The sequence below is a fragment of the Azolla caroliniana genome, unplaced genomic scaffold (assembly GCF_043228905.1).
Source record: "Azolla caroliniana isolate FFs.n. ecotype wild unplaced genomic scaffold, voAzoCaro1.0.p SCAF_10, whole genome shotgun sequence".
Taxonomy (NCBI): domain Eukaryota; kingdom Viridiplantae; phylum Streptophyta; class Polypodiopsida; order Salviniales; family Salviniaceae; genus Azolla; species Azolla caroliniana.
Genome location: NW_028230445.1, coordinates 6,738,156 through 6,766,074, shown reverse-complemented (window position 1 = coordinate 6,766,074; position 27,919 = coordinate 6,738,156). Strand labels below are relative to the sequence as shown.

Sequence of the window (27,919 nt, the reverse complement as noted above, 5' to 3'; positions counted from 1 at the left end):
GATGTTTTCCCATTGCGAATTTTGGTAGAGATCTATACATGGCCATATAATGAATTTAGAATTCCCATCACTTCTATGCAAATATCCTTCGAATTTTGGCTCATCCAAGTGGGTACACACATGGCATCTATTGTTTCTCTACACTTAGCTTGAGTATTGATCAACGTGACAATAATTATATTGCTTCAAACATTATATTACATATATTACACCCAACAAAACAACAAGGTTTCTTCTCTCAGACACTAACCCTTACATGATTTGCGAGTAATCAAATATTCATGTTTTACCTTGAATGAATTTGCAAGTCTAAGTATTATACTTTACTATAGTGCTCCAATACCTTTAATAACAATAGTCGACCCTATGTTTCATATCTATGGTAGAGGTCCTTCCTTTTTCCCTAGTTCCTTCCAACAATTCTCCTAGTATGGGCATCCATGGCTCTTGCTCATACACATTCTTGTAGACCTTACTCCAAAGGTTCCACAAATGCTAGGAGTGTTGAGATGTCAAGCTTAACCACACACCTTGTTTGTGAACACACATGATGTATCACAAACATGTAGGTTGCATCAAATGTATGGGAGATACCTTGTAATGATTAGAGTTGATACTTTACAATATCCACTCACTCTTTAATTATTCACTACTACAAAACAAAGGGCATAACATCATGGAAACCTATCACTATGCTAGCCATTAAATATGACGTTTCTATATTCCACCAAACGTTGTGTTTAACATCACTTATAAAATGTCACAATATATATATATATATATATATATATAAAGGCCCCCCCCTAAACTCTCTTGCTCTTTCCCCCCAATTTTGTTGCTTGCGATGCTCTCTTGGTCTTCGATTCTCTCACTCTCATTTGGTTTATGATTCTTGTGCTATTTTTGACTCTCACTCGATCTACGACGATTGTTCTCTCTTTGTCTCTCTCCCTCTATGATAGTAGATCTCTTTAGAGGCTCTCTTGATCAATTGATAATTAAACAAAATTATGTTGCGTAAGTAAAACCACTTTTAATTAATTACGTTCTAGTGAATTGTACATAAAATACAATGCATATGTCAATTAATTAATCGTCATCATTTTTTGATGATGATTGATCATTATTGTTTCATCCACTTTAGGTCTATCCTTGGATGGATTGAGAATACATTTAGAATCGCAAAATTTAAGAAATGACTTAAAACACGGATACAAAATGTTCTAAAACACTTAAAACATTTAATTATATGTTAAGAGGTACTTACAAACGGATTTTGTGGAGTATATATTGTCATCAAATATTTGTAGCCTTTAAATGTGGTTATCTTTTGCTTGTTTAATATAGGAGGAAAACCATAATCTTTTCGCTACATTTAAATTAGATGAGGTTCATTTCTACCTTATTTTCTATAAGAAAAGGCACACAACTTGACTACCCTAGCTTGTTGAAGAGATCTTACAAGAGTTGGCTCAGCCTAGCCACAACAATTGTAGAATATTTTGGAGATTCAACGCGCAAGTTATATATTTATTCATTGACAAAATCTTTTGGGAAAAGTTATCGTACTTTTGTCTTCAAAGTGTGCATATCATCCTACATTCCAGATACTTTTTCAGTTGATGCAACGACTGAAGATGGAGAAGCTATGGGCCAATGCACCTTTTCTCAATAGTTTCTCAAATCAAGCTAGAAGTGATATGGAGCATGCAACTATGCCTTTTTTGTTTAGCATGCAAGTTGTTCATTCAAGCAGTGGCGGATATGTTTTGACTAGTTATGCTCAAATTAGAAACATTTTGAATTGAGTTCCTTCTCTGTCGCTCAAATAGAAAAGTTGATTGAACATCTTGTTTGAATATTACTTAGCTCATTCAAATAGTGAGCTTGAACTGCTCAAATGAGCAACGAGTTTGGCTAGTTTGAACAAGTGACAATGAATTCTGTGAATGAGTAGTTTTTTCACTCCAACTCAACCAAGTAGAGTGAATGAGGCCTATGAGTTAGTTGTCCAATCCTATCAAATAATTGCGCTCCATGTGTTTTCTTTGACACTTCTTCCTCCATACAACCTCAAATAGGATAGACTTCATTCACATGTCTCAATCACTTCCTTTGTCATTTCCCTTTCACAAAGGTTTCACAATTAGTTTTTTCCCCCCTTTGCCCTTTATAAGAGTTTGGAAACCTCGTAGTTGAGTTTCAACAAGAGTTTGGATCCAAGATGTACATTAACATTCAACTTTTTTATGCAATTAAAAATCATGTAACACGAAAGATCACCACTCAAATTCACATTGAATCATTCACAAGTTCCAATATAAACACAAATTGGCAAGTGGGATAATTGACCAAATTAGGAACAAAGTGTCATAAATCCATAATTAGAAGTAGGTCATATTTTAGCCAGGTAATACAATGGGTGATCCGGAGTAAATGGGGAGGAAGAACAAGAAAGAAAGAGATAGGGTCCTTGATGTGGGAATCTACAACCTTAGCGCCCTAGTCATCGTAATCCTCCATATGCCCTCTACATTCACTTTCTTGTCCAATTTCAAAATAATGGGAACTCCAACAATGAGCTCACTCTCTCATTTAATAGCCCTCACATAAGCTCTCGTGCTAGCTAAAAGTGGATTATCCCCATTTCTCCGTTTTGTGTGCATCTTTGCTTTTCTTTTTGCATGGGTGCTTGGTTCGACCAAAAGTGCATGCCATGCAATCATCCATCTGTACCACATGCTCCCATGTTGTGTTTGCTTGTTTGTAGCTTCACTTTTTCTCTTCTAGTCATCTTTACTTCTTCTTAAATCTCTGATCTTTTCATTAGTAGTGGTTAACTTTTAATGTTTGAACTATCGTTCATTGTAATCTTTTTTGCTTGCCTTCCTTTTTCATCTAGTGATCGCTTTCTCTAGATTCTTGAGTTCTCACAAAAGTTAACTTTTTGGTCGCTCTTTTTTAACTTCATACACACCACATGACAACATTGCCAAATCCAATCACAATGGGAAAAAAATAGTAAAAAGAGGGCATAAGGGAGGATTTGTATTTTTCGGTATTATATGGTTTTTTGGGGGATCCTCTTCTTCTTGGAGTTTTAGGGTGTTTGCCTTAATTGTATATAGGTTTGTTTCCCTTCTTACCTGCTTAATGACTTTCTTATATGTCTACCTTAATGGATTAATGATAGGGTTTTTGTTTCTAGCTTAGATATTGCTTAAGGCATTCATGTAAAGTTATTTACGGACCGGCTTTGCTAATTATAGAGCTTAAGAGCTAAATTTGCACCTTCTTGTGATTCTCTTAGAATGATAAGGGTGAATTTCCTTCCTATTACTATACTGACCTTGTTGTGATTCTCTTAGAATGCTAAGGGTGAATTTCCTTTCTTAGAATGCTAAACGATTGTAAACATGTTTTCCTTTGTTTTTATTAGAAACATAGTGATTACATTCTAATCAAAAGAACATTGACTCAAACATGTAAACATGTTTTCCTTTGTTTTTATTAGAAACATAGTGATTACATTCTAATCAAAAGAACATTGACTTAAACAAGAGTTTAATCGTTACAACAACTGTAGTTTCATGCCATATAGGACAAAGGAATATTTTATAGGCAGATTTTTGACAAGGTGGAGTCATTGAAGTATTTATTTAAGTTGTTAGTTAGAACTTAACCTTGATAAAAAAAATGGGGGTAATTACCTAGGTCCTATGTATCATATTTCAAGTACAAGTTTAGGGCATTTCTTAATACTAATATACTATCATTTCTTGTAAAGAAAAACAAGAAACTAATAGTTGTTCTTGTGTTAATGTGCTCAATTGTCAAAATTAATGACGACTTCGGTGAAGGAAGGTCTTGTGTTAATTCCACCTTTGGTGAAGGAAGGCTTTTATTATTCATAGTCTTACTAATCTCATATAGTTGAAATGCCCCCCTTGGTCACCAACTAGCTCCAACAAGCATTGAAATCACCAAATGATTTTTTTTGTTGCTCGACACTTCCAAACATTTCAATAGTAGTGTGGGCTACTGATATATACATATTTTAGGTGCAATCATATGGGGGATTTCCTCCTTTTTTTGAGATGGTCCTAGAGGGAAGATCCGACTATGGGAAAATCGTGCCTCTCTATTTGATTTCCCAAATTTTAGCATTGGCATAATTGGACTCATATTCCACCTTGTCCCATCGAGTTTCCCCTCTTACATTGCTAGTGCTCGTGATCCTGCCTTGCCAAGAGTCTCATTTCCAATTCTACTTGTTGATATCATCTACTTCATTGACCAAGCAATTGCAAACCTTGTTTAATTGGTTTTCCCTTGAGATCTAACTTCAAAAATTGGTCTTGTAACAAGTTCAGGATCTCTAAAACATTGATACCAAATTAGATTTTATGAAAAGGACTCACGCAAAGGTACTTGACAAAGCAAGCAATAGTGAAAATAAACAACACTACATTAATAACAAACCATTGAAGCATAGATACAATAATAGACTTCATCCCGATGCACTCTATGGTTGTTCTTGAGAATCAAGCTCAACTTCCCTAGTGTGGGGAACACACTTTAGTATACTCAAGTGTGTGAACACCCCACGTCCTAGTATAGTAACTAGTGTGACATAGAACTTTAAGGTTCTATGACACATATTTAGTGTAGTTAAGTTTCCACCTCTCTTTAGGAAGTGGTGGTTGTAAAAAGAGAATATAGAGAGAAGGTGACTACATAAGCACCCCTCTCATTCTCCTCGTGGTTGGTGCATTCTTGTTCATGTTAATACAGTTTTTTGGTTTTTCTGTATAACTCTCTCTCTCTACACACACACACACACACACACACACACACACACACCTTCCGCTACACAGAATCACTCTTGATTCTTTACATGGTATCATAGCGCTTGGTAGCTTGATCCAAGTCCATCGCCTCCACGTGTGTTGTGCCTAAGCCCGCGTTCACGAAGAACTGGCGGATCACTGTAGCAGCAACCTACACAACTTGCATAATAGAGAACAAGGAGAAGAAAAACTCGCTCCAAACAAGTCATCTCAACATGAACACTCAGATGAGAAGCGCTCTTCCCACCGACAAACTCAACAAGAATAACTTTGCATCTTGGGAGTACAAGATGCACCAATATCTTGTCGGCCAAGGCTATTGGTGTTATATCGAGGGAGCTCAAGCATAGAAGCAGAATATAGGGACGCAACCGTGGAAGCATGTGAAGCTGTTTGACTGAAGCGAATCTTGAAGGATTTGGGTGTTCCCATCAAGGATCCGATTCTTCTATATTGCAACAACATGAGCAACATCCACTTGGCCCACAACCCAATATTCTATGCTCGGACTAAGCACATTGAGCTGCATTATCACTTTATTCGAGAGCGCGTCCTTGCGAGAGATATCGACCTGCAACACATTACCACGAACCTGCAGACGACTGGCATCTTCTCTAAGGCCCTAGGAGCCGACAAGCTATGATTGTTCAAGGAGAACCTCGATCTCTCGACCGCCGACCAACCGAGCTTGAGGGGGAGTAAGGAAACGACCGACACGACATTGATCGAAGACCAAACCGAGTGAGCCAGCTATCCGTAGCCGAAGCCGGAGATGACTCAAAGCTAACCCGGAGACCAGTCTGAACCAATTATTCGGCGACCGGAAGTTGCGTTTGAAGTTGCGTGTTGAGAATCAAACTCAACTTCCCTAGTGTGGGAACACACTTTAGTATACTCAAGTGTGTGAACACCCCACCTCTTAGTATAGTAACTAGTGTGTCATAGAACTTTAAGGTTCTATGGCACATATTTAGTATAGTTAAGTCTCCACCTCTCTTTAGTAAGTGGTGGTTGTAAAAAGAGAATATAGAGAGAAGGTGACTACATAAGCACCCTTCTCCTTCTCCTTGTGATAGTTAGTGGTTGATGCATTCTTGTTCATGTTAATACAGTTTTTTGGTTTTTCTGTATAACTCTCTCTCTCTCTCTCTCTCTCTCTCTCTCTCTACACACACACACACACACACACACACACACACCTTCTGCTGCACAGAATCACTCCTGACTCTTTACAATTGTTACACTTACAATCAACCTAACCAACAACATATCAATGCACTTGAGTTTCCATTGATTGCATTTGTGACGGTGGTCATCACTTTTTCACACCTAACAATAACTACCATACTATATGCATTGATCCACAACCACACTTGATTGATTACATGTACTCCAACTAGTTTCCCTAGAGAGAGAGAGAGAGAGAGAGAGAGAGAGAGAGCTAACTAGAGGAGGAACAATGTGAATTGGCTAAAACTAAGATAACTATTTTAGTAAGAACCTAATAGGTCTTTAGAGTCATAGATTAAATATTGTTTTCTTGTAGTTGTATCTCTTTTGGAAATGTGAAAAATACCCAACACATATATGAATCTAAATTAGTAATGAACTTTGTTTTAAAGCAACAATATCTATTTTCAGATTTCTAAGTAACCGGAGATTGATATAAGTTATGGTATATTTTGTGTTGAGAGGTTTGTAGTGCCCCTAAGTAGCATTTGGTCCATAGCTTGCGAATCTCCCATAGACTACGAAACAATGATCTTATTGACAACATATGATCCTAGTGTACGAGGTAATTGTTGATCAATGTTGTTATATAGGTCCACTCCTCTAGCAAGCTGATGGGTTAGAGCCAAAGAAGCATATGGTTGAATGAAGCAGACGATTGTAGTGTTTCCATTGAATCATGCTCAACATTGAACAAGTTCATACTAATTTGGTGTCACATTACATTGGTTATATGTATTATCCCTAGTCTATTGTATTCATAACAAATTATTTTCATATCGAGGCCAAGTATTGTCACATGTACTTAGGAGAGTTTGATCCTAACAATGAGCACAATATGATGTTTACTAGTTTGGATATGTCCCATAGTTCATTTCTTTTAGAGATGGTTGCTTTTATCAGTATGGGAACAACGGAGTCAATTCTAGTCTCATGTACTTAAAAGCATTTGACCCATACAACAAACATGACATTATCCAGCTATTTTAAAAAGCGTTGTCCAATAGGTTTGGTTAAGGTAAAGAACTTGGCGATCCACATTAATCCTTTTTGAAGAAATCGTTACTGTCGGGGAGACAACAAAGCTAATAATCTCAGCAGATTCGATCCTTACAGCAGAACAAGCCATTACCCTACGATTCGAAAGTGTTGTGCGACGAGATTTGGCGAAGTTGAAGTCTCCGGAGGTCCACATTCGTTAAAAGACAAAAAGCTAATGATCTTAGCAGATGCGAATTGAACGAACAGGAAGTGGGCCCTACGATCAATCACTTTACCTGCCAAGTTGGTGTTGGATTGGATGTGGGCGAGAGACCGATTGATGGAGGGGAGGTAGTTATGAATCACGACCGACACAAAGGATTAATGGAAAGCTTGTGGTGGTCATGGTGGTGGGGCTGTTGTGTCTTCTAGATCTGAATTGAGTATAATGCCCATCACCGACAGGTGTGAACGCCATGGCACCAAAGTCAAGATCTGTGGTCGTGCTTCCGAGGAATCTCCTCTGTAGGATTCGACTGTTTGATGGTCCGACAGCACACAAGGAGCTGTGTAGATCTAAACATAGCCTTTGCCCTTTTATAAAGGGCATGCTTTACCCTAGTTTTTGCCTCATTCCTTGCTGTGCAGAAATTTGTCAGAGCCTTTAGGTGAGTGTTTTGCTACTGTCTTTGATCTGGCCTCAAAATGCCTTAATTTGACCTGATTTTCACTTCTATTGCGTTTATTCAATAGCATCACCCGCTAGTTGTTAAGGCATTAATTTTCCTGTTAAGGCCCAGAAATCTCCTAATCGTCACACCTGATCTGTTTACTGAAGTGCCCATCATATAATTTTCATGTTTGTTGGGCTCGTAGATGCTTAGATTGCAGTTCTATACCCTAATTCCTTGACGGGGTCTCCGATTTGATGTGTCTATAGCAATGTCCATCATCTGTCATGCCGTTGCTTCGCTTCATGCATGCTTAAATACATAGCTGAGATGAATCATAAGATCTGATCTGTTTTAAGTCATATATACTTGTTGCTGTATGATTTTGAGCCACACATGCTTAATTTCTATGTGGTTTTAGATCTATATCTCCTCAGGAATCTCAGTTCTGGTCATGCTCTGATATAGAGGCTTGTATATGAGGAAGCTATTGCTGGTATTAACCAGTTTTGGAATATACTTGATGCTTAAGAAAACTTTGAATGCACTGTGAAAACCAGTTTTGGAATATATACACATCTATATACATACATACATACATACATACATACATATATCAGCTGTCATGCAGTAGATTATAGCATATCAATTTGGTTGTCATAATTTTCTGTTGTGGTAATGTTGGATTACTGTTTATCATTGGCAGGATACAGATTAAATTTCTCGGCTAAGCTCGGCTCAAATCATGGACACATTCCTCTTCACCTCCGAGTCTGTGAATGAAGGCCATCCCGACAAATTATGTGATCAAGTCTCCGATGCCGTGCTAGATGCATGCCTAGAGCAAGATCCAGAAAGCAAAGTTGCATGTGAGACATGCACCAAGACTAACATGGTAATGATCTTTGGTGAGATCACAACCAAAGCAAAGGTAGACTATGAGAAGATAGTGCGAGACACGTGCCGAGAGATAGGGTTTGTATCGGATGATGTTGGGCTTGATGCCGACCATTGCAAGGTCATGGTGAACATTGAGCAACAAAGCCCGGACATTGCCCAAGGTGTCCATGGGCATTTCACCAAGAAGCCCGAGGAGATCGGGGCAGGCGACCAAGGCCACATGTTTGGCTATGCTACTGATGAGACTGAAGAGCTCATGCCTCTTAGCCATGTCTTAGCAACTAAAGTGGGAGCGAAGCTCACTGAAGTTCGAAAGAATGGGACTTGCCCATGGCTCCGGCCTGATGGAAAAACTCAAGTCACTGTTGAGTATAAGAATGACAATGGAGCTATGGTTCCTCTTAGAGTTCATACTGTGCTCATCTCCACCCAACATGACGAGACGGTGACCAACGATGAGATTGCATCTGATCTAAAGGAGCATGTAATCAAACCAGTAATCCCTGAGAAATATCTTGATGAGAAGACCATCTTCCATTTGAACCCATCAGGTAGGTTTGTTATTGGTGGCCCCCATGGTGATGCTGGTCTCACTGGAAGAAAGATAATTATTGATACCTATGGTGGATGGGGTGCTCATGGTGGAGGTGCTTTTTCTGGTAAAGACCCAACAAAAGTAGATAGGAGTGGTGCTTATATTGTTCGGCAAGCTGCCAAGAGTGTGGTTGCCGCAGGTCTTGCGCGCCGTTGCATTGTTCAGGTATAGAACCGAATTTTTTCTTTTACAAAACTGTAGCTCGATATGAATTTTTAAGTACTAGCTACCCCTCATTTGGCATTAAGCTTTAGGTTGGCTGCTTTTCATCTAGCCATAACTTAGGGTTAGGTCTATAGGTTTAGGTTTAGTTATGCCTCTTTAGAAGTGTCAAGCATAACTTAGGGTTTATGGTGTAAGACTTGGGTTTCTTTAATCTCCACAAGCAATTCAGCTCTATTTCATAATAGTGGTGCATAGCTTGATGTTCTAAGATGTTTTTTGGATGCTTCTAGGTATCCTATGCCATTGGTGTCCCTGAACCCCTCTCAGTGTTTGTGGATACCTATAAGACAGGGACGATCCCGGATGCGGAGATCTTGGAAATCATCAAGAAAAACTTCGATTTCAGACCTGGCATGATTGCCATTAGTTTGGATTTGCGCCGTGGAGGCAACAAACGCTATCAAAAGACGGCAGCATATGGTCATTTCGGAAGAGAGGACCCTGATTTCACATGGGAGATTGTTAAGCCCTTGAAATATGAGAAGCATTGAGGATTTTGTAGTTGTGGATTCTCATGGTTTTTATTATTAATCTTAATGTGGGTGTTATTCAATCGCACCTTATGTAAGTGCCTACCTAAACTTTTGTAGTGTTTGTATTCTTTTGCACAAGCAAGTGAAATAATATGATCAGAAAGATTGCCATTCACTTATTGATATGTACTCGGAATTCATTATGTATTGGTAAATTGGGCAATTCTTTTCTTTTGTTACATGAATGATGGGGCTAAATTTAGATTGTTCTTATTTTTCCTAATATTAGGATGGCTCATCCAAAACCCAATTTGCAATTCTTAGGAAAGTATAAAGATGCATATAAATCCCAAGCTCTAGTAATGAAGAGCTTCTTCACTTGCTAATGTCGATAGGTGAATTTGTCAAGTGACAGAAAGTGTAATGTCCAATGATTGACCTGTTCTTGTCATTAAGCAATTCTTGGTCATTCCTCGGAGGTTTAAGTCTAATTCAATGCATCAAATAGAGATGATGCTTTATTAACATGACAATGTCATTAGCTAGTTTCTTCTACATTTTCACAAATATTTACTTTCAATGTTAGAGAATATGCCACAAGGTCATTCAAGCAACCATTGTACAAATGATTGGCAATCAAAATCTAAATGTTGGATGAAGACGCCGGATGTCTTGAAGAGTGAAGAGTGAAGAATGAAGAATAAAGAATAAGGGGAATACATCATGTTGCAGAACAACTGAGAATTAACTTCTACAATGATACAACATGAGATCAAGTTGTACTTGTCAACTCTTGATTTCACTTGGTCATATCCCGAGCAATAAGATTCTCGAACATATGAAGCCTTCAAAACACCCAAACTTCACGAACCTATGAAAACTTATCTTTTGCTATAGGAGTAAGCAATTTGCCACCAACAAAATATCAAGGCAACCCAATACCATCACATGGAAGAGTTAAGATGCAAGTCTTCATTGTGAAAACAAATTGTTTTTTTGATGAGGATGGGAGTTATCAATAGATTGGTCTTACCCCTCTAGATGATCTAAGGACATAGAAAAGTCATTTTCAAGGGTAATAGTTAGTGAACATATGCCAAGTGCCCTAGAACACAAGTTAATGTTCAAGTTTCTCAAAATCTCTAGTGCTAATCCCCTACCAAACGTGGTATGGTAATAGAAAGCCCTATTTGGATGCTCATACCACACTTCATGCGATGAAGCAATATGACGATTTTCTTCTCATAATGAGCATGACCAAAAGTCTCCATTTTCTTAAGTAACAAATTTCAAGGGAATATTGGTAGAGAAACTACTTGGGTGTTTCTTATAAATGGAAACTTACAAGAGGGAGGATACACATAAGTAAAAAAAGGTGAAGTCAGATACACATATGATTCCTAAGTCGGATGCCGAGTGTGGTGAAGTTGCCAAGTGGTGGCCAATAACATTGCTTAACGACGTGTATGAGATTGTGGCAAAAACCATTGCTCTTAGATTACGATCGGTGTTGCCGTGTATTATTCATGACACACAATCTAGTTTTCTACAAGATAGAAGTATTTTTGATAACATCTTTTTGTTTTGGGAAATGGTTGCATTAACTCAACAAAATAAACAACAACTTGTATTATTATTGCTTGACTTCGAGAAGACTTATGATAAAGTAGATTGGGACTTTCTTGAGGTAGTGCTGTCAAGATTAGGTTTTCCTGATGCATGGATAAAAGGTGTTTCCACCCTATACAAACATGCTTCTAGTTCTGTTTTGTTTGCTGGAGGATATGGGCCACTATTTCCTATCTCCAAGCCTATTAGGCAAGGATGCCCTCTTGCCCCTTTTCTTTTTATCTTGTTTGGGGAAGCTTTGTCCTCCTACCTAAGATCTTCTTCGGTTGGTATAAAAGGCATAACATTACCTATTACACAACCTATTGTATTGGATGCTGAGTTTGCAAATGACACGACCCTCTATGTTGAAGGGGAGATTGGTAATAAGTCGGGTACAATTTTCTTTGCAAGTTTTCTCAAATGCGACAAGTGCATCACTAAATTGGAATAAGTTAGTCGGACTTTGGGTGGGTGAAGAAACTCACCTTGTGTGGTATCCAAGTCCTTCTTTTTGATGGCTTCACCATGGTGAACCAATTCGATATTTGGGATGTATGGTTGGTATAGATTTGAGAGCGTAAACTACTATATTGGGAGTAACAAACTCAGTATTGCTAGCTTCAATGTGGTTTATAACATCTGTTCTAGATTTGCAATAACGAAAGTGCAAAGATTGATCCGTAATTTCCTTTGGGGGGGAGGGGCATGGATCTCCAACAATAGCCAAAGTTGCTTGGAATGTGTTAATTCAACCTAAAAGCAATGGAGGGTTGGGTCTGATAGATCCTTTGATGCAGTCAAGAGCCCTCTTAACTAGGTTTTTGATCAGAGGATTGCTGCGAGGATTAGAAGCTTGGAAAGAAATATTTCTAAATCAGTTGATGCAGTTAAGTCCTAAGATGGGAGGCGTTTGGTCAACCTCTTTAAACTGGTTGTTCGTGAATGATGTGCAAACACCAAGGTGGGATCTTGCATCCAATAGATTTTTGCTAGGAATCATAAGGGCATGGGATGTGATTAAATCATTCTTGCCTAAGGACAACCCTTTTACGTGGGATGCACTACTTAATCAGCCTCTTCTTGCCAATTCTCTATTTCGGGATAATGCAAGAAAAGTGTTGGGCCTGAGAACTCGCCTTGCTTGGGGTAAATTGGATAATGGGCCTGCTGCATCCGTAAGAACTTGGATTCAATTTCAGCAAATGTCACAAGAAGATTGTCTTGCACGTTTACAAATTTGTTCACGGTGCCAAGATAATGACTGCTAGCATATCACCAACATATTCTTCGTTTTCTACAACCTTCCAAACCAGGTAGGAACATCTATGGTTTGGATGCTTCATAAATGACACGATGATGGCTGTCAAGGGTGTTTCACCTAACGGGTGAACTTCTTATTTTTAGGTCCTAGACAACCATAGATTACAACCTTATACCTTTGATTGCAGTTATCTACAACACTTGCGAAGTGCACCAGTGAGAGTGGTTGCTAAAACTAGAAAGGAATGAATGCTTGATCCTTATCCTTCAATTGCTCATATGTGTGATATGTTGTGGTTGTACACAAAAGACCATGTTGCAAGATTAACATGGGATTCGGGGGATTGGGTTTGGTCACATTCCTTGGGGGAACAGATCATAAAAGTTCCATTCTTTCAATACTCAGTAAAACTTGGAAGATCATTACTGCTCTCTCAAAAAGGATTTGAACCCATGACCTTGTGTCATACGAGTTGAGGCCCTACCATTACGCTGTACATTATAATATAAAAAATATTGTTTTCATTTATTATTTCACTTTGAAAATCCATGTATATTCTAGATTTCTCTGGAACATTGTAGAAACGTCAAGAATATTCCTAAGCACACTATAAAAAGAGGCACATGGCATTATTGAGAACCAATTCGGTTCAACACCAGTCTTAAGTTTCCTAGTTGTTCTTGTATCTTTCTCCTTATAATATATATCTTCTATTGCCATCATCTCTCTCTCTCTATCTCTCTCTCTCTCTCTCTCTCTCTCTCTCTCTCTCTTGTGAATTCCACACCATCTTTTCCTCTTAACTACTCATCGTACTCATCCTCCTCTACCTCTAGTACTAATTCCCTCTTTGTCTTTAGTACTATTCCTGACAGTTTGAACTGAATTTCTCTATATTCTTACTCCTCCCTCCCTTCGTACTAATCCTCTAATCCCTCTTTCCTCCAATACTATGGCAACGGTTAGCACTCAAGAATATCAATCCGTTTTCTCGGAGCTGCAATGCTTGAAAGAAAGGTTTGTCGCATTGGAACAAGAAAATCAATGGTTGTTGGGGGATCTTCAACAATTCTCTTTAGAAAAGCAGCAAAGGCAACAAAAACATGTGGATTTGCAACAACAACATGGGGAGCTAGCGTTACGCGTGCAACAACTTGAAGAAACCATTGTAGCATTGCAACAACAAGGACCAAGTACTCAAGGGATTCATAAAGAGCTCAAGATCGGCCTTCCTATGAAATTCGATGGAATGCGATCACAGTTTAGAGGATTCCTTAATCAGGTACGATTAGTCATTCAAATGCATCCTTCCCGATATCCCACTGATGCATCATGAGTGGGTCTAGTAGGCACGTTGCCGAGCGGCTCAGCTTTGACATGGCTCGTTCCGTTGTAAGAGAAAAGATCTCCATTACTAAATAATTTTGAGGAGTTTATAAGCGAGTTTAATGCCTGTTTTGGAGATATTGATAGCATAAGGACGGCAATCAACAAAATCCCACGATTACGTCAAGGTGATCGTCTAGCCTCCGCTTACGTTGCATGTTTCTGTCTACTCGCCTCCGATATCCCCTGGGATGATCAAGCATTGATGGAGCAATTAATTGTTCTTTTAAAACAATTAATTTTTAAGAAAGAAAACCAACATTTAAGTTAGACTATTTTGAAATGGATGACAGAAAATGAACCAAATCTAAAACATAAAACCACGGCTTTAGACAATCTAAACCATAAAACTGAAGTAATATCACAAAAAACATATCACTTTTCATTTTCATCAGATACTTTGAATTTCATATTTCTATGTTGTTATCTCTTCTAGACCCCTTTAAATTACTTGTTTGACCATAACATTAGGCTAATATAAAACTTAGGTTTTAGGTGTTGTGGCTAGGAACAATGAACAATCGAACATAGACTTTATGGGAGCCCGGAAGAGAATGAGAGCTATGCAAAAGCATTTTTAGTAAGTTACCATGACTTTGGAAAATTAGTGTCGAGGATATCCACATGTGCATGACAGAATTGGTAGAAGACTATGATTCCATTAAGACCGGGAAATAATATTGTGAAAGTATTTTTAGATTTCAAACCATTGAACATTAGAAGAATATAAGTTATGGAGCATTCACATTTGGAAGCTAAGAACACGAATCAAGACCTTAAGAAGAAATCAAAAGTAAAAGTAAGAGACACAGAGAAAAGTAAAAAGAGAAAAAGTAGACCACCCAAAAACAGTCTACAAGGAGTGGTCATAACTCTTTCGTTTATCACCCAAATATCTTGTATAAATATGTGTTAGAAAGCTCATAAAGAGGGCTATTAGTAACTTTTTAAATCTCTAAATGTGGAGCTCCGATGAGGGAGATATGACGATGCGAAGATCACTATGTCGAAGCTAAAAATAGGAGATGAAAACTTCAATAAAGAGCGTGAAAAAGAGAGGAAGCGGGGGGAAAGAAGATGATAACAATGGAGATGAAGGAGGCTAAGGAAGGGGGAAATGATACCTTTGTAATAAGAGGAAGAGTCTTAGGAGTGGGAAGAAGGAAGCATAGTTGAAGGAAGAAAGAGATTAAGGTAGAATAGTGAAAGACATTTGTAGGTTTGAGTGATTGGAAGTAAGAAGTTCTTTGGTTTTTTAGTTCAATTTGGACTTTATCCCCTTTGTATTGACTTGATAGTGGAATATTATAACATTCTTATCTCTTTCTCATCTTCTCTACCTTTTTTCTTAATTTCTTGAGTCTCCCTCTCTAATTTGTAGTTACCTTGATCTATAAAAACTATTATAATTCACAACTCCATCTAATCGGTTTGATCAAGCCCTCATATTGTGTACAACTATCATTTGCCTTATACACCCTATCAAATACAAAACACAATATGATCAACGTTGTCGTAGTGTATTTTGTACACTACGTGAAAAACGTATATAGTATTAGATTCAATAAAAAATGAAGAAATAGAAGAAAATAGCAAAATAAATGGAACATGCATAGGGCAAGATTCGAACCTTGCACCTCCATGTTAATAATGTAATGTCTTACCATTACACTAGCATTTCATTAGTGTTAAAGCATAGATGTCCCATATAGAAAGGTAAATTCACGTTAGGATAAACATTAGAAAAACGCATAACAAAAGAAAAAGCTACACATACACATCTAGCGTGCATGATAAAAAACGCACAAGTTAGAAAAAAGCATGATCACTTTAGATAAAGCATATAGTCTATCTATAGGAAAAGCATGGGGTCTATAGTTAGAGAAAAAGCATGGATTACTAAGACTTCCTCATCACTACATAAGGATGGGGAGCACAATGTAATTGTGTGTGAAAAATATTTGGAAACTGGATATGTTTCTAAAAAACACCAATTAATAAACTATACTCGTGGGATTCACGAGAATTCTATATCATTCTCTTTCAACCGAAGTTTATATTCTTATATTCATATTGATTAATCTAATACAATACACTCGTGGGATTCACGAGTTTGCTATAACTCTTTCTTACAACATATTTATATTCTTATTAGCCTTAAAACTCTCCTCTTCCTAGTCCAAAACCCCAGCGGTTCCCACCCGACTCACGCAACGATCTGGCGCCGAAAGGCACGACAACGTAATATAGTAATGATGAAGAAGTAGATGGAGATGATAATGACAATAATAATCATGATGATGATGAAGAAGATACACTAATCTGTTCAGCATAAATTAATCTTAAATTTTGTATTCGAAAGGATAAACTATAAATATTAAAACCTAAAAATTGTTCTGAAATAACCTACACCATAAACCATGCTCTGATCAACACTAAAGCCACTGAACAGAAATCTAAGAGACATACCGAGGGAAGGAGAAGATGGGGAAGACGATTGACGCAGAAAACAACAAAATGATAGGGATAGGAAAACCTAAGATGCAAACATTTCGAATCTGAGACGAGCTCGGTTGGAAGGAGGAAGAGGAGACGTGAGGAAGAAGTGCTAAAATCATTTAATGTGGCGTCCTAAATTAAACGTGAGGGGGAAATAACCCCCAAAATAGTCCTGAATACGCAACAACCGTTTCCCCCCCATTCCTTGACTTTAATGCAATGTGTACTACCCCCACCCCACTCCCTAAAAAGATTTTATTTTTTTCCGATTTTTTAAATAAAATTCTACAATTACTTAGTACTAATAGTACTCGTGTTTTTTTTGGCAAAAAACAATACCTTTTTGGTACATCGTAGCTTGCTTTGACCCTACTGCTTTTTCTTGAGAGATATGGAAGGGAAACTCTCACTTTGGGAGTTGGATTTTAATTATTCCTTACATATTGGGAGTAATGGTGATGATTCACATGCATATGATGCTTGGTATAAGAAGTATATTTTGTTTTGGAAATAAATAAATAAATAAAATTGTAAGCTTTGGGCAGACAAGCTCAAGTTGTAGCCTTCGGGTGTTTTTTTGTTAATACTACGGAAGAAAATCTTTGAAGGAAAAAGAAGAAGTAAAAACAAGGGAAATAACTCTTCAAGTTGCAATCTCTTTACAACATACCCAAGTGTAACGAATAGGTATATCCCACGTCCTCGTGTCAGACATATTGTTAGGAATTATCTTTGATTCAATTTACACATCCAAATAAATTTTGTCATTATTGAGCCGACCATGATTGTTCGATAATTGCTTACATAATTTACATTTCCGCCTTTGTGTAAATGTTTAATCCAATTCATAGTCCAATTGTAGGGCATGCCACGTTGTAACTTGTAATGTATCATTAAACATATCACTTCTCCATATATGTTCTTCCTATCCCATCCATTTGAGCATTTCAACCTTTATACATTGAAGATCAATTGCCTTTCGAGATGCCAATTTCTTAATATCAATGCATACATTTTCAATTGTAAAGAAGAGAGACATGTGAAAGAGAATCATAACACATTGTTTTTGGAAATTGATAGCTCATATAGATTCTTACAATAAATTGACAAGTATATAACAATTAAGTTGTCATGCCTATTAACATCTTTCCCCCTTAAATTTCCCCAAAATTTAGCATATGGATGTGCATTCTCTTATGTTTGGAGAAATTGTTGAGTAACTTCCCACATTCTTCTCTTCCTCTAAATAAGTATTTTGTACTCTTTTGTATTAATGCAAATGGTTTGGTAATTTTCCCTATCCTTGACTACATCGAAACTCATAAGATACTTTCAAGCTTCATAACATTCCTTACCAAACCATTTTTTCTTTGTGCTACATTTTTTTATCCCTTTGCAATGTGTATGCTTGGTTGTAAAACATTAATTTGTAGATGAGAAAATGATTTTCTTGAAAGCTTCCCATTTACATTCTAGTGCGGCACCCAATTGTATATTTGTCATTAAAAACATATCCTCAACTATCTTTGAATACATGGGTGTTCATTTAAGGTTTATGCTGAAATATAGTTGTAGTGCCTTCAATTGCCTTCTCACATTCCAATATTTTCATACATTTGAAGTTCATACATGAAGTTTGATGGTTGGATTCTAGAGTCCATTCACTAAGTGAGAATTTATGTATGCGATCCAAGATACATTCCGAAAGTAGTGCATAGACAATCACACTATTTTTATTGTGTTTTGAACATAAAAAAGAATTAATGTTGGGACAAGGATATTGATGGGATCCAATCCCTTAGATTCGTGAGGAATGCCGACTATGAAATACACAATAATGCGGAAACAGAAAATAGCAAACAATAGACAGAGATATACAATGCACATAATTTTACGTGAAAACCCTAAATGGGGAAAACCACGGGAGAATAGATCTTCCACTATACATGGAGAGTACAAAGAATGGTTACAACACTTCTTTGATACTCAAAGGATAACCACTTAGGGTTCTTGACAAGTGTGCTCAAACTCTGTCACCACTCCCTCTCACGCACTCCTCTCTGTAACTCTCAACTACAGGAACTCTACACAATTCTATACTTTTTGTTCTACACTACTATGTTTGCCCTAAGTGCATTTATACATATACACTATATGGGCTATTTACAAATGTAGCCTCTGCTACTATTATTCCTATTATTATAGTAACAGTCAATCAACCGACTAGTCGACTCGTCAAATCGACTAGCCAACTCTCCAGTCGGTCCGATTAATCGGCCTTGTTGTTGACCCTCCGGTCGGCTCGACTAGTCGGTCTTGTCTTCGACTTGGATTGTCTACTATCGACTCTCCATAACATCGATTGTTAGCTCTCCGCCCGACCAGTCAACTCCTCCCAGAGGGACATATTCCTAACAGATATACCATTTGCAATAAGAATTCTGGTAGTATTTCACATTTGGAGGAACAAACCAAATTCATCAATAGAATTAACTATAAATTTATATATCCTCTTGAATCCTGAAGATGTGTGGCATGGATTTAAATTGTTGTGCATAAGTTGCAAACTTCTTGTACAAGCATTCATGCCCTCAAACATAACAACTTCTCCCTTAGCTTTGAAATAAAAAATATTGTTTCTAGATTGGGAATGGTTTGGTTTGTATACAAATTAGAATCTTAATGAGGAATGCAACAACCAACTACAAAAGTGGGCATATAATTTGGTGTGGTGTGGGTGTGTGGGGGTGGTGAGAGGAATTGTGTGTTGGGTGTGCGTGTTGGAAATGGTCGACATGAATAGATGACTACTTATGTGTGCTAATAGACCATAAAATTGTGTAGATGAAATCAAAGAAACAAAAAGGTCTGCTCGACAACTTGAAGCAAGAAGAGAGGGAGAGTGAGAGACAAAGAGACACAAAATATAACCTTTTTATTTTCTGAATGTGATTAGATGCTCCCGAATGAACGTACCACACTTCCTCTAATCCGGAAGTGGTCTTCTTCATCGAGTTCGCCTTGTGCTTCATCACGAAGGATGGCCCTTTAACGGTCTTCTCGGTTCCGGATCCTTCTGATCCTTCGGCGTAGTGCAAGCTTTGCCGGTTTCCCTGTTCGGCCTTGCCAGATCCGGATTTGTCCGAATTGGCGCGCTTCTTCCAACACTCACTTTCTCTGTGGCCTTTCTTGCCACAATACCAGCGTTCCGTGTTAGCCTTCCCTTGCCGGTTTCCTACGCCGTTTTGACTTCCCTTGCTCGTGGATGGTCCGGAACTGTTGTTGGCACTATCTCGGTGCCTTCGATTTTGCTCTTGTCGGCCGCCTGATTGTGTACCAACCCACCTCGTCCTCCACGCCCACAGGGCCGGTCTGCCTCCGTGTACAACATCCGATTGTCCAATTGAGTGTTCCTTGACCCACACGCGTGGTTTTCTTCGACCATCAACATCGATTACAGGTCGAAGAAGATTGTCGTCCGCAAGACCACCAAGGGAGATTTGTACCATTTCGTCTTCGTCCACTGTCACATTGATGGACCCGAGCGCGTCACAAATCTCCTTTATATTAGTGGTGTACTCCATAACCGACAGATCTCTCTGTCGGATGTTGTTCAGTTCTTGTTGGAGCTGCAACTTACAGGCTGTGGTACTTGCGGCGAAAATCTTCGGAAGATTTTCCCAAGCCTCCTTCGGCATTTTTGCATCCTAGATGTAGCCGAACATTTGATCGTGCACATAGGATGCGATGCAATAAAACACTCTACTCTCCCTTGTTCCCATGCCGAGAAATCCTTGTGAGCCGGCTCCGGCGCTACATTGTTCGTTCCTTCCACATAGCTCCAGTAACCATGCCCTAGTAGGTATTGTTACATTTTATATGACTACGATGCATAGTTTCTCCAGTCGAGCTTTTCTATGGGAAGCAAACTTGCCATACCTCTATCCATCTTGGTTCTCTTCTATTCTTGACCGGGTGATAGGGTTTGTCTTCGAAAACGTCCGTCGGCTGCAAAGGAGTTTGAACCCTCAGGCTCTGATACCATGTTAAAGTTAATATGCGGAAGCGTATGACAAACCGGCTCAACCGGATACCAACAGAACGTAGAGAAGAAGGTTTAATGGAGACCTTACACAGAGAATACACGGGAGAGACAGAGAGAACAAAACATAAACTCAATTCAAAATAATAATCCTCTGTACTACATAGAATGTGCTTAGAGAGCACTTTTATACAAGTCCATAAAGGACTGACAGGTACTTCAATGCTCATATGAGCAACTGACACTGACTCCCAAAAATATGCCTACGTACTAGGCTGGATCTATAGGCCTCTAACGGCCTACCAGTTTCAATCTGATCTGGATCCGGATCCGATTGAGCTTGCTCCCTCTATAGTAATAAAGCAAAAAATGTTCGTAAATGATCCTTATGATTTGCCTACGAAAAATTAGCTAAACAAATAGCTAAATAGCTATGGCCATTTTAGCAGCTAATTAGTTATAATAGTGTTTCCATTCCCATGCTTTTATCCTTAGCTATAGCAAAGAACACGGTGCATCATAATGCCTCAAAGCACATCCAAGTTCTGTACCACTTCGTTCAGGATTGCGTGACCATGGGAAAGCTTGGGTTGGAGAAGGTCTCCATGGCCAATAACGTCTTGAACGGTTTTGGTCAATTTAGCAACAAATGGGCGTGGAGATGATTTCAGCTCAACTATGACGGAAGTCCTAGTACATGATCACCTTTGTTGTATTTTTGTATTTTTTGTTTCTTGTTACAAATTATTGTGTAATACGCCCATTATGGGGGGGGTTTGAATATGGTCATATAATGGTTCTTGTTTTTAGAGAAACCAAAAAGATCAGGAATTGTTGAAACCGGAGACGACACCCTTCACCGGATTGTGCATATCGGAGAAGTCCCTTTAACCCATGTCAGACAAAAGGGAAATCTGATGAACGTACTTCATGTTCCGACAATCACAAAGAACTTGGTGTTGGTCGGACAAATCTTCGACCAGGGAATGCAGGTGTGGTTTACGCAACTCAGGTGCTTCATCAAGGAAGAGGGTCGGATAATCGCGCAAGGGCACAGAGATGGGAGGGTGTTCGTCCTCAACACCAATGATGTAGGCATCGCCTTGTTCGCCAAAGGACAGAAGACTGAATCAGACATTGATCTCTAGCACAAGCGGATCGACCACGTCAACTACCGGAGGCTTGAAGACATGCAATCGAAATAGGTTGTGTTCTCGGATTGCCGAAATTAAGTGGCCGGAAGGCCCAAATATGTGAAGCCTGCCAACTCGGCAAGCAACACCGGCTTCCATTCCCCAGTGAACAAAACCGGAGTCGTAACAAGCTCGACTCAATCCATTTAGATGTATGGGGACCGACACAAAACGTTAGTCTTGGTGGGAGTCGGTATTTTGTCTCCTTTATCGACGACTACAGCCGGCACACATGGATCTATCTCATTGAGAGGAAAAGTGAAGCCTTCGATTGTTTCCGGAATCTACAAAGCCTACTTCAGAGGGAAACAAAAAGAAAGATCAAGTGCCTGCGGTTGGATGGAGGAAAATAATACTTTTTTGGCCAATTCAATAGTTATCTACATTAAAAAGGAATTCGGTGAGAATTCAGTTGCCGATACACACCGGAACAAAACGGTGTGGCTGAGAGAAAGAACTGGTCGATTATCGATGCGACAAGGGCATTGCTGGAGGAGAAAAGCATGCCCGGATTTTACGGGGCTGAGACGGTCCGGATGGCCATCTACATCCAAAACTGGATCGGAGATAAGGTGTCAGCACATGAGCTGTATTTCAGGCGGAAGCCGAATTTGAGACACCTTCGGATATTTGGTAGCATAACATATGTGCATATACCAGATGAGAAGCGGAGGAAGTTGGATCCGAAGTCGGAGAAGTGCATACTCGTCGGCTACACACATAAACATAAGGAGTATAAGTGTTATAACCCTCGGACTAAATAGGTTCGAGTAAGTCGAGATGTCGAGTTTGATGAGTCGGCATCATGGTACTCTCTATTGACTCCAACTCTCGATGAAGACCCGATTCCGGAGGATGAGGCTAGTGAACCCTGAGAGCTTCAGGTAGAAGATGAAGAATTCTGTACTCTAGAAGAGAGTCTGATCTCCTTTCGGCTGAGCGGGTCAAACAATGGACTGAGTCGGAATGATCAGTCAGATGAAGAACCATCGAGTAGTGGAGACTCTATTGTGCTCTCCTGACGCAAGAAACCAAGGAAACGGTTCACGCGCAAAGACAACAGGAAGAAGAAGATATCAGGATACGACACCGACAGTGAAGGGTCAGATCGAAGAGAATCCGATCGTGGAACACCTTCAGTGCGCGCATCGACTATTGCGATATGTGAGCGGCACGAAAGACCAGGGACCGTTACACCGACACAGTATAGCTGGGAAGCTAGTCGGCTATACGGATGCCGACTGGGCCGGTGATGCATCAGATTGCCGATCCACCTCCGGTTATATGTTCTCTCTTGGTAGCGCGGTGTTGCATGGAGCACCAAAAAGCAGCCAACAGTGGCTCTGTCGAGCACTAAGCCGGAATACCGGGGCACTACCATTGCCACCTATGAAGCCATTTGGCTTCAACAACTACTGTGAGACCTCCGGATCAAGATGACGACCCCGATCCTGATCTACTATGACAACATAAGCAGCATACAACTCACCAAGAACCCTATATTCCATGCTCGAACAAAGCACATAGAAGTGCATTATCACTTTGTCCATGAGTGGGTCCTAAGCGATGAAGTTGAACTTCGGTATGTTCACACAGATCGGTAGGTTGGCAACATCTTCACCAAGCCGCTCGGATTGGACAAGTTGCAACACTTTTCGGAGATGCTCGGCATTCAACATCTTGACGTGCTGCACTTGAAGGGGAGAACGGGAAATGAAACGGGTAATGGCACCGGACAAGGAGCCGGAGAGAAAGAGGAACGAACCAAGATAGGGGGAGATAAGAAGAAAAAGGAAGCTGAGTCGACTGGAAAAGTCGACACATCTGAACAAGTCAGAGCAAGTGGCAACGACGGCAGACTCAAGAAGGACAGAGCCGACCAGAAGAAGGCCAAGTCCCAGACGTGGTTCGATGTGCTGAAGAGCTTGAAAACGGAAGACGAGTTGGAGATTACCAACTCAAACAAGAGCCGGAACGAATCGGAGGAAACCGATTTAGACAAGAGGTGGAACGAATCGGAGGAAGCCGATTCGGTTCAACAATTTGATTCGGAGGTGCTGGATCAACTAAAGGCCAAGCAGACGAGAAGGCAACAGAAGTCGACACCGATACGGAGGAACCGATGGGTTGACAAGCATCAGAGTCATAGCAGTGAAGGAATTGAGATGGGCCTGCTGAGCAGACAAGCCGACCAAGGAGGTCGAGGAGCGTAGAACCGGACGGGTCACGGGAAGCGGAACTGGACCGGACGAGGAGCGCAAGTGAGGCGAGAGGACGCCAGAAGGAGTCGGACGGAAGAACTGGCTACCACAGAAACTGACACCACAATCCAACCTCAAGTTGAGCTTGAGGAGGAGTGTTGAGCGAGCAAGCTCAAGCGGATTTGGATCGGCTGAATAAGCCAGAGCCGGATTGGTATTCGGAACGGTGAACCAGATTGGTGTCTGGATGATATCCGGAACCAGGATCCGGATCGGATTGAAACCGGTAGGCCGTTAGAGGCCTACGGATCCATCCTAGTATGTAGGCATATTTTTGGGAGTCAGTGTTAGTCGCTCGTTTGAGCATTGAAGCACCTATTAGTACTTCTAGTAGTCCTTTATGGACTTGTATAAAAGTACTCTTTGAGCACATTCTATGTACATACGATTATTATTTTGAATTGAGTTTATGTTCTGTTCTCTCTGTCTCTCCCATGTATTCTCTGTGTAAGGTCTCCATTAAACCTTCTGCTCTATGTTATGTTGGTATCCGGTTGAGCTGGTTTGTCATATGCTTGAGCATATTAGCTTTAACAATTACTTAAATACATGTCATTTATTATGGTGAATAGGTCATCTATGGGAATATTCAAAAATTTGAACTTTGGTTTCTAACGTGGTGAAAACAACTTTGGTTGATGCGATGGAAGGCAAGGTCACTTTGGCAGTGACAATAATTAGAAACAAGATTCAGGTAGCTATTTTTTTTCCAGTATGCTATAAATAACTTGTACATGAAAATGTGCTCAGCTAGGCATTACCTAGAACAAGTTGTTCAGCATGAACTCGAAATTGAGGGACCGCTGGATCCCCAATGGAAAATACAGCTATAGATGGAGATTAGGAGAATCTCAAAGTAGGTTAATTATTATTGTTTCTTGTTGTTCATTGTTCCTCATTAAGGAATGATAAATCGGTTAAATTTTTGGCTAAGTTTTAGGAACAATACACAAATCAAGAACAGGTAGTTGGTTGCCTTAAGAAGTAGCTAGAATTTGTGGAGAGGATGGTAAGGTGTAGACAAGAATTGGACTTCAACATTCTTGCTCCCTTACCAAAAGTAGGAGAACCAGACAACAATATATTGACTGTTCAAGCACGTTGCATCGCTTGCGGCTTAGCCCTAGAGGACAGAACTGCTACCTGCTGGTACACCTACGAGCATGCCAACATACATACCATATCGCTTGTTTTGCATATGCCTATTGCCCTACTATAGTATGTTTGGGGAATTTCAATACAACTCTCCCTGATGAGTGGAGAAAACAGATAGGTAAATTTGTAGCTAATTAGCTAAGCAATATAAAGTGTGGTAGCTAATTTGAAAAGAATGGCGTGCGGAAGCAATATAGGAAAACCGAACAACATAAAACGCAGGTTTAATGGAAAGCTTAGGTTTTCACAGTACGCACAGGAGAGACAGAGAGAGAGTAACACAAGGACTTAAATTCGAAAATAATACTCAATCTGTACATAGGATGTGCTCAGTGAGCACTTTTATACAAGCCCTGACAATGGCTGACACAAGTACTGACAGTACTTGACTGCTCATAAATGAGCCTCGACACTTACTCCCAAAACTATTCCTTACAAGGAATATCTTTCTAATGGCCTTTCAGTCTACGCACCGATACAGCCTTTCTACGCACCGGTCTGCGTACCGGTTTTATGCACCCAGTCTACGCACTGGTTACGCATCATATTACGCACAAATGTTGAGCTTGTCTCTCAACACTCCCCCTTAAGCTCAACTTGAGGTTTCGCCTGCTCTGCCGGACCTACGCTCCGGCTTCTCCTAGCTCCACGCCTCACTCGCGCTCCTCGGCCTGTTCGACTCCGCGCGCTTCGACCCTTCTGGTCGGCTTGTCTGCTCCCACGACCCTTCACAAGTCCCTTGCTGTCGCGGTGTTGGCGCTTCTCCTGCTGTCTTCTTTTCCGCTTGGCCCTCAGTTGATTCAGTGTATCTGAATCAAACATCCGAACCGACTCGGCTACCTCCGATCGGTTTTCTCTCTCGTCCGAGTTGACTTCTCCAACTCGTCTCCGGTCTTCTTGCCCTTGACGGCATCATCTCCCCCATGCCTGGTTGGCTTTGACTGTTTCTTTCGGCTACTCCCCTTGTGTCCGCTTTCGGACTCTTCCGCGGATCCACTCTCGGCTTCTTCAGCCGATCCGAGGTCTTTTCCGCTCCTTTCATGCTCCCTTTCGTGGTCATCTGGGACGTTTCTCCCCCTCAAGTTCGGCACGTCGAAGTGACGCAACCCAAGCGCACCCGAAAATTGTCGCAACTTGTCCAGACCTAGAGGCTTGGTGAAGATGTCGGCGATCTGCCGATCTGTCGGAACATATTGAAGTTCGACTTCACCAGAAAGGACACACTCATGGACAAAATGGTAGTGCACCTCAACGTGCTTGGTCCGTGCGTGGAAGACGGGGTTCTTCGTGAGTTGGATGCTGCGGAGGTTTTCGCAGTACATCGTCGTTGGATTAGACACCTCCACCTGCAGATTCTTAAGTAGCCGCTTCAACCATATGGCAACATGCGTAGCCGCTTCAACCATATGGCTTCGCATGTTGCGACAACTGCCCCTCTATACTCGGCTTCGGTGCTCAACAGTGCAACTGTCGGCTGCTTCTTGCTACTCCACGCTATCGCGGCACTCCCAAGAGAGAACGCATACCCGGACGTGGATCGGCGATCGGTGACATTGCCGGCCCAGTCGGCATCGGTGTAGCCGACCAACTGCGGGGCTGTATTGGTCCGATATAGCAGTCCGCGGTCCTTAGTGCCGCTTACGTACCGCAGTACGCGTTGTGCACACTGAAGATGCTCCTCGGTAGGTCGTGCCATGAACTGATTGATCACCCCGACCGGATAACTGAGATCGGGTTGGGTGATTGTCAAGTAGATCAGGCTTCCAACAACTTGTCCGAACCATGTTGGATCGCAAACCTTGCCGGAATTAGGGCGAAGCTTGACAGTTCTATCCAGAGGAGTTGAGATGGACTTACACTCTGCCATCCCGAATTTGGAGAGCATATTCAGCACGTAATGACGTGGGCTGATGAGTATGCCTTCGGGGGTACGGATCACTTCGATCCCGAGGAAGTAATGAAGGTCCCCCAGATCCTTCATGTCGAATGATGCCGCAAGCTGGAGCTTCACGCGGTTGATCTCACCTAGGTCGGCGCCGTGATGACCAAGTCATCAACATAGAGTAAAATACTGACCGGCCCGAGTCGACCTTTCCGAATGAACAACGAGGAGTCTGATTTTGACGTCGCAAAGCCCATCTGATACAGCCGATGCGTGATTTTCGCATTCCAGGCACGCGGGGCTTGCTTCAGTCCATAAAGGGACTTCTTCAATCGGCATACTGCCGACATGTTCGGTTCGGAGTGAAATCCGGGGGGCTGTACCATGTACACTTGGTCCTCAAGCTCACCTTGCAAGAATGCATTCTTTACATCCATCTGATGTAGGTGCCACCCCTTGGCCGCAGCTACTGCGAGCAAAACACGGACGGTCGTCATCTTTGCAACCGGCGCGAACGTCTCATCGTAGTCGATGCCGTGTTTTTGCACGTAGCCTTTTGCCACTAACTGGGCCTTGTATCGGTTGACCGAGCCGTCGATGTTGTACTTGACCTTGTACAACCACCTATATCTGATCGGCTTCACACCCTTTGGTGCGTCAACCAGGTCCCAGGTCTCATTTTCCGCCAATGCGTGCATCTCTTC

General features: G+C 40.6%; 1 protein-coding gene across 1 annotated transcript; it reads left to right on the top strand.

Annotated features, from left to right (window-relative positions):
• The first annotated feature begins 8,409 nt into the window (after positions 1 to 8,409).
• LOC147858885 (S-adenosylmethionine synthase 2) lies at positions 8,410 to 10,168 on the top strand. The gene is made up of 2 exons (XM_087325559.1): positions 8,410 to 9,392; positions 9,683 to 10,168. Exons 1-2 carry the CDS (start codon positions 8,478 to 8,480, stop codon positions 9,941 to 9,943), a joined length of 1,176 nt encoding a protein of 391 aa, XP_087181685.1. The 5' UTR covers positions 8,410 to 8,477; the 3' UTR covers positions 9,944 to 10,168.
• Positions 10,169 to 27,919: the final 17,751 nt, after the last annotated feature.

Bases quoted from the DNA above. Each gene is read 5' to 3' on its own strand.
- LOC147858885 (XM_087325559.1), top strand. From the start codon at position 8,478: ATGGACACATTCCTCTTCACCTCCGAGTCTGTGAATGAAGGCCATCCC. The intron at 9,393-9,682 runs GTATAGAACCGA...GGATGCTTCTAG, and splicing joins CGCGCCGTTGCATTGTTCAG to GTATCCTATGCCATTGGTGT.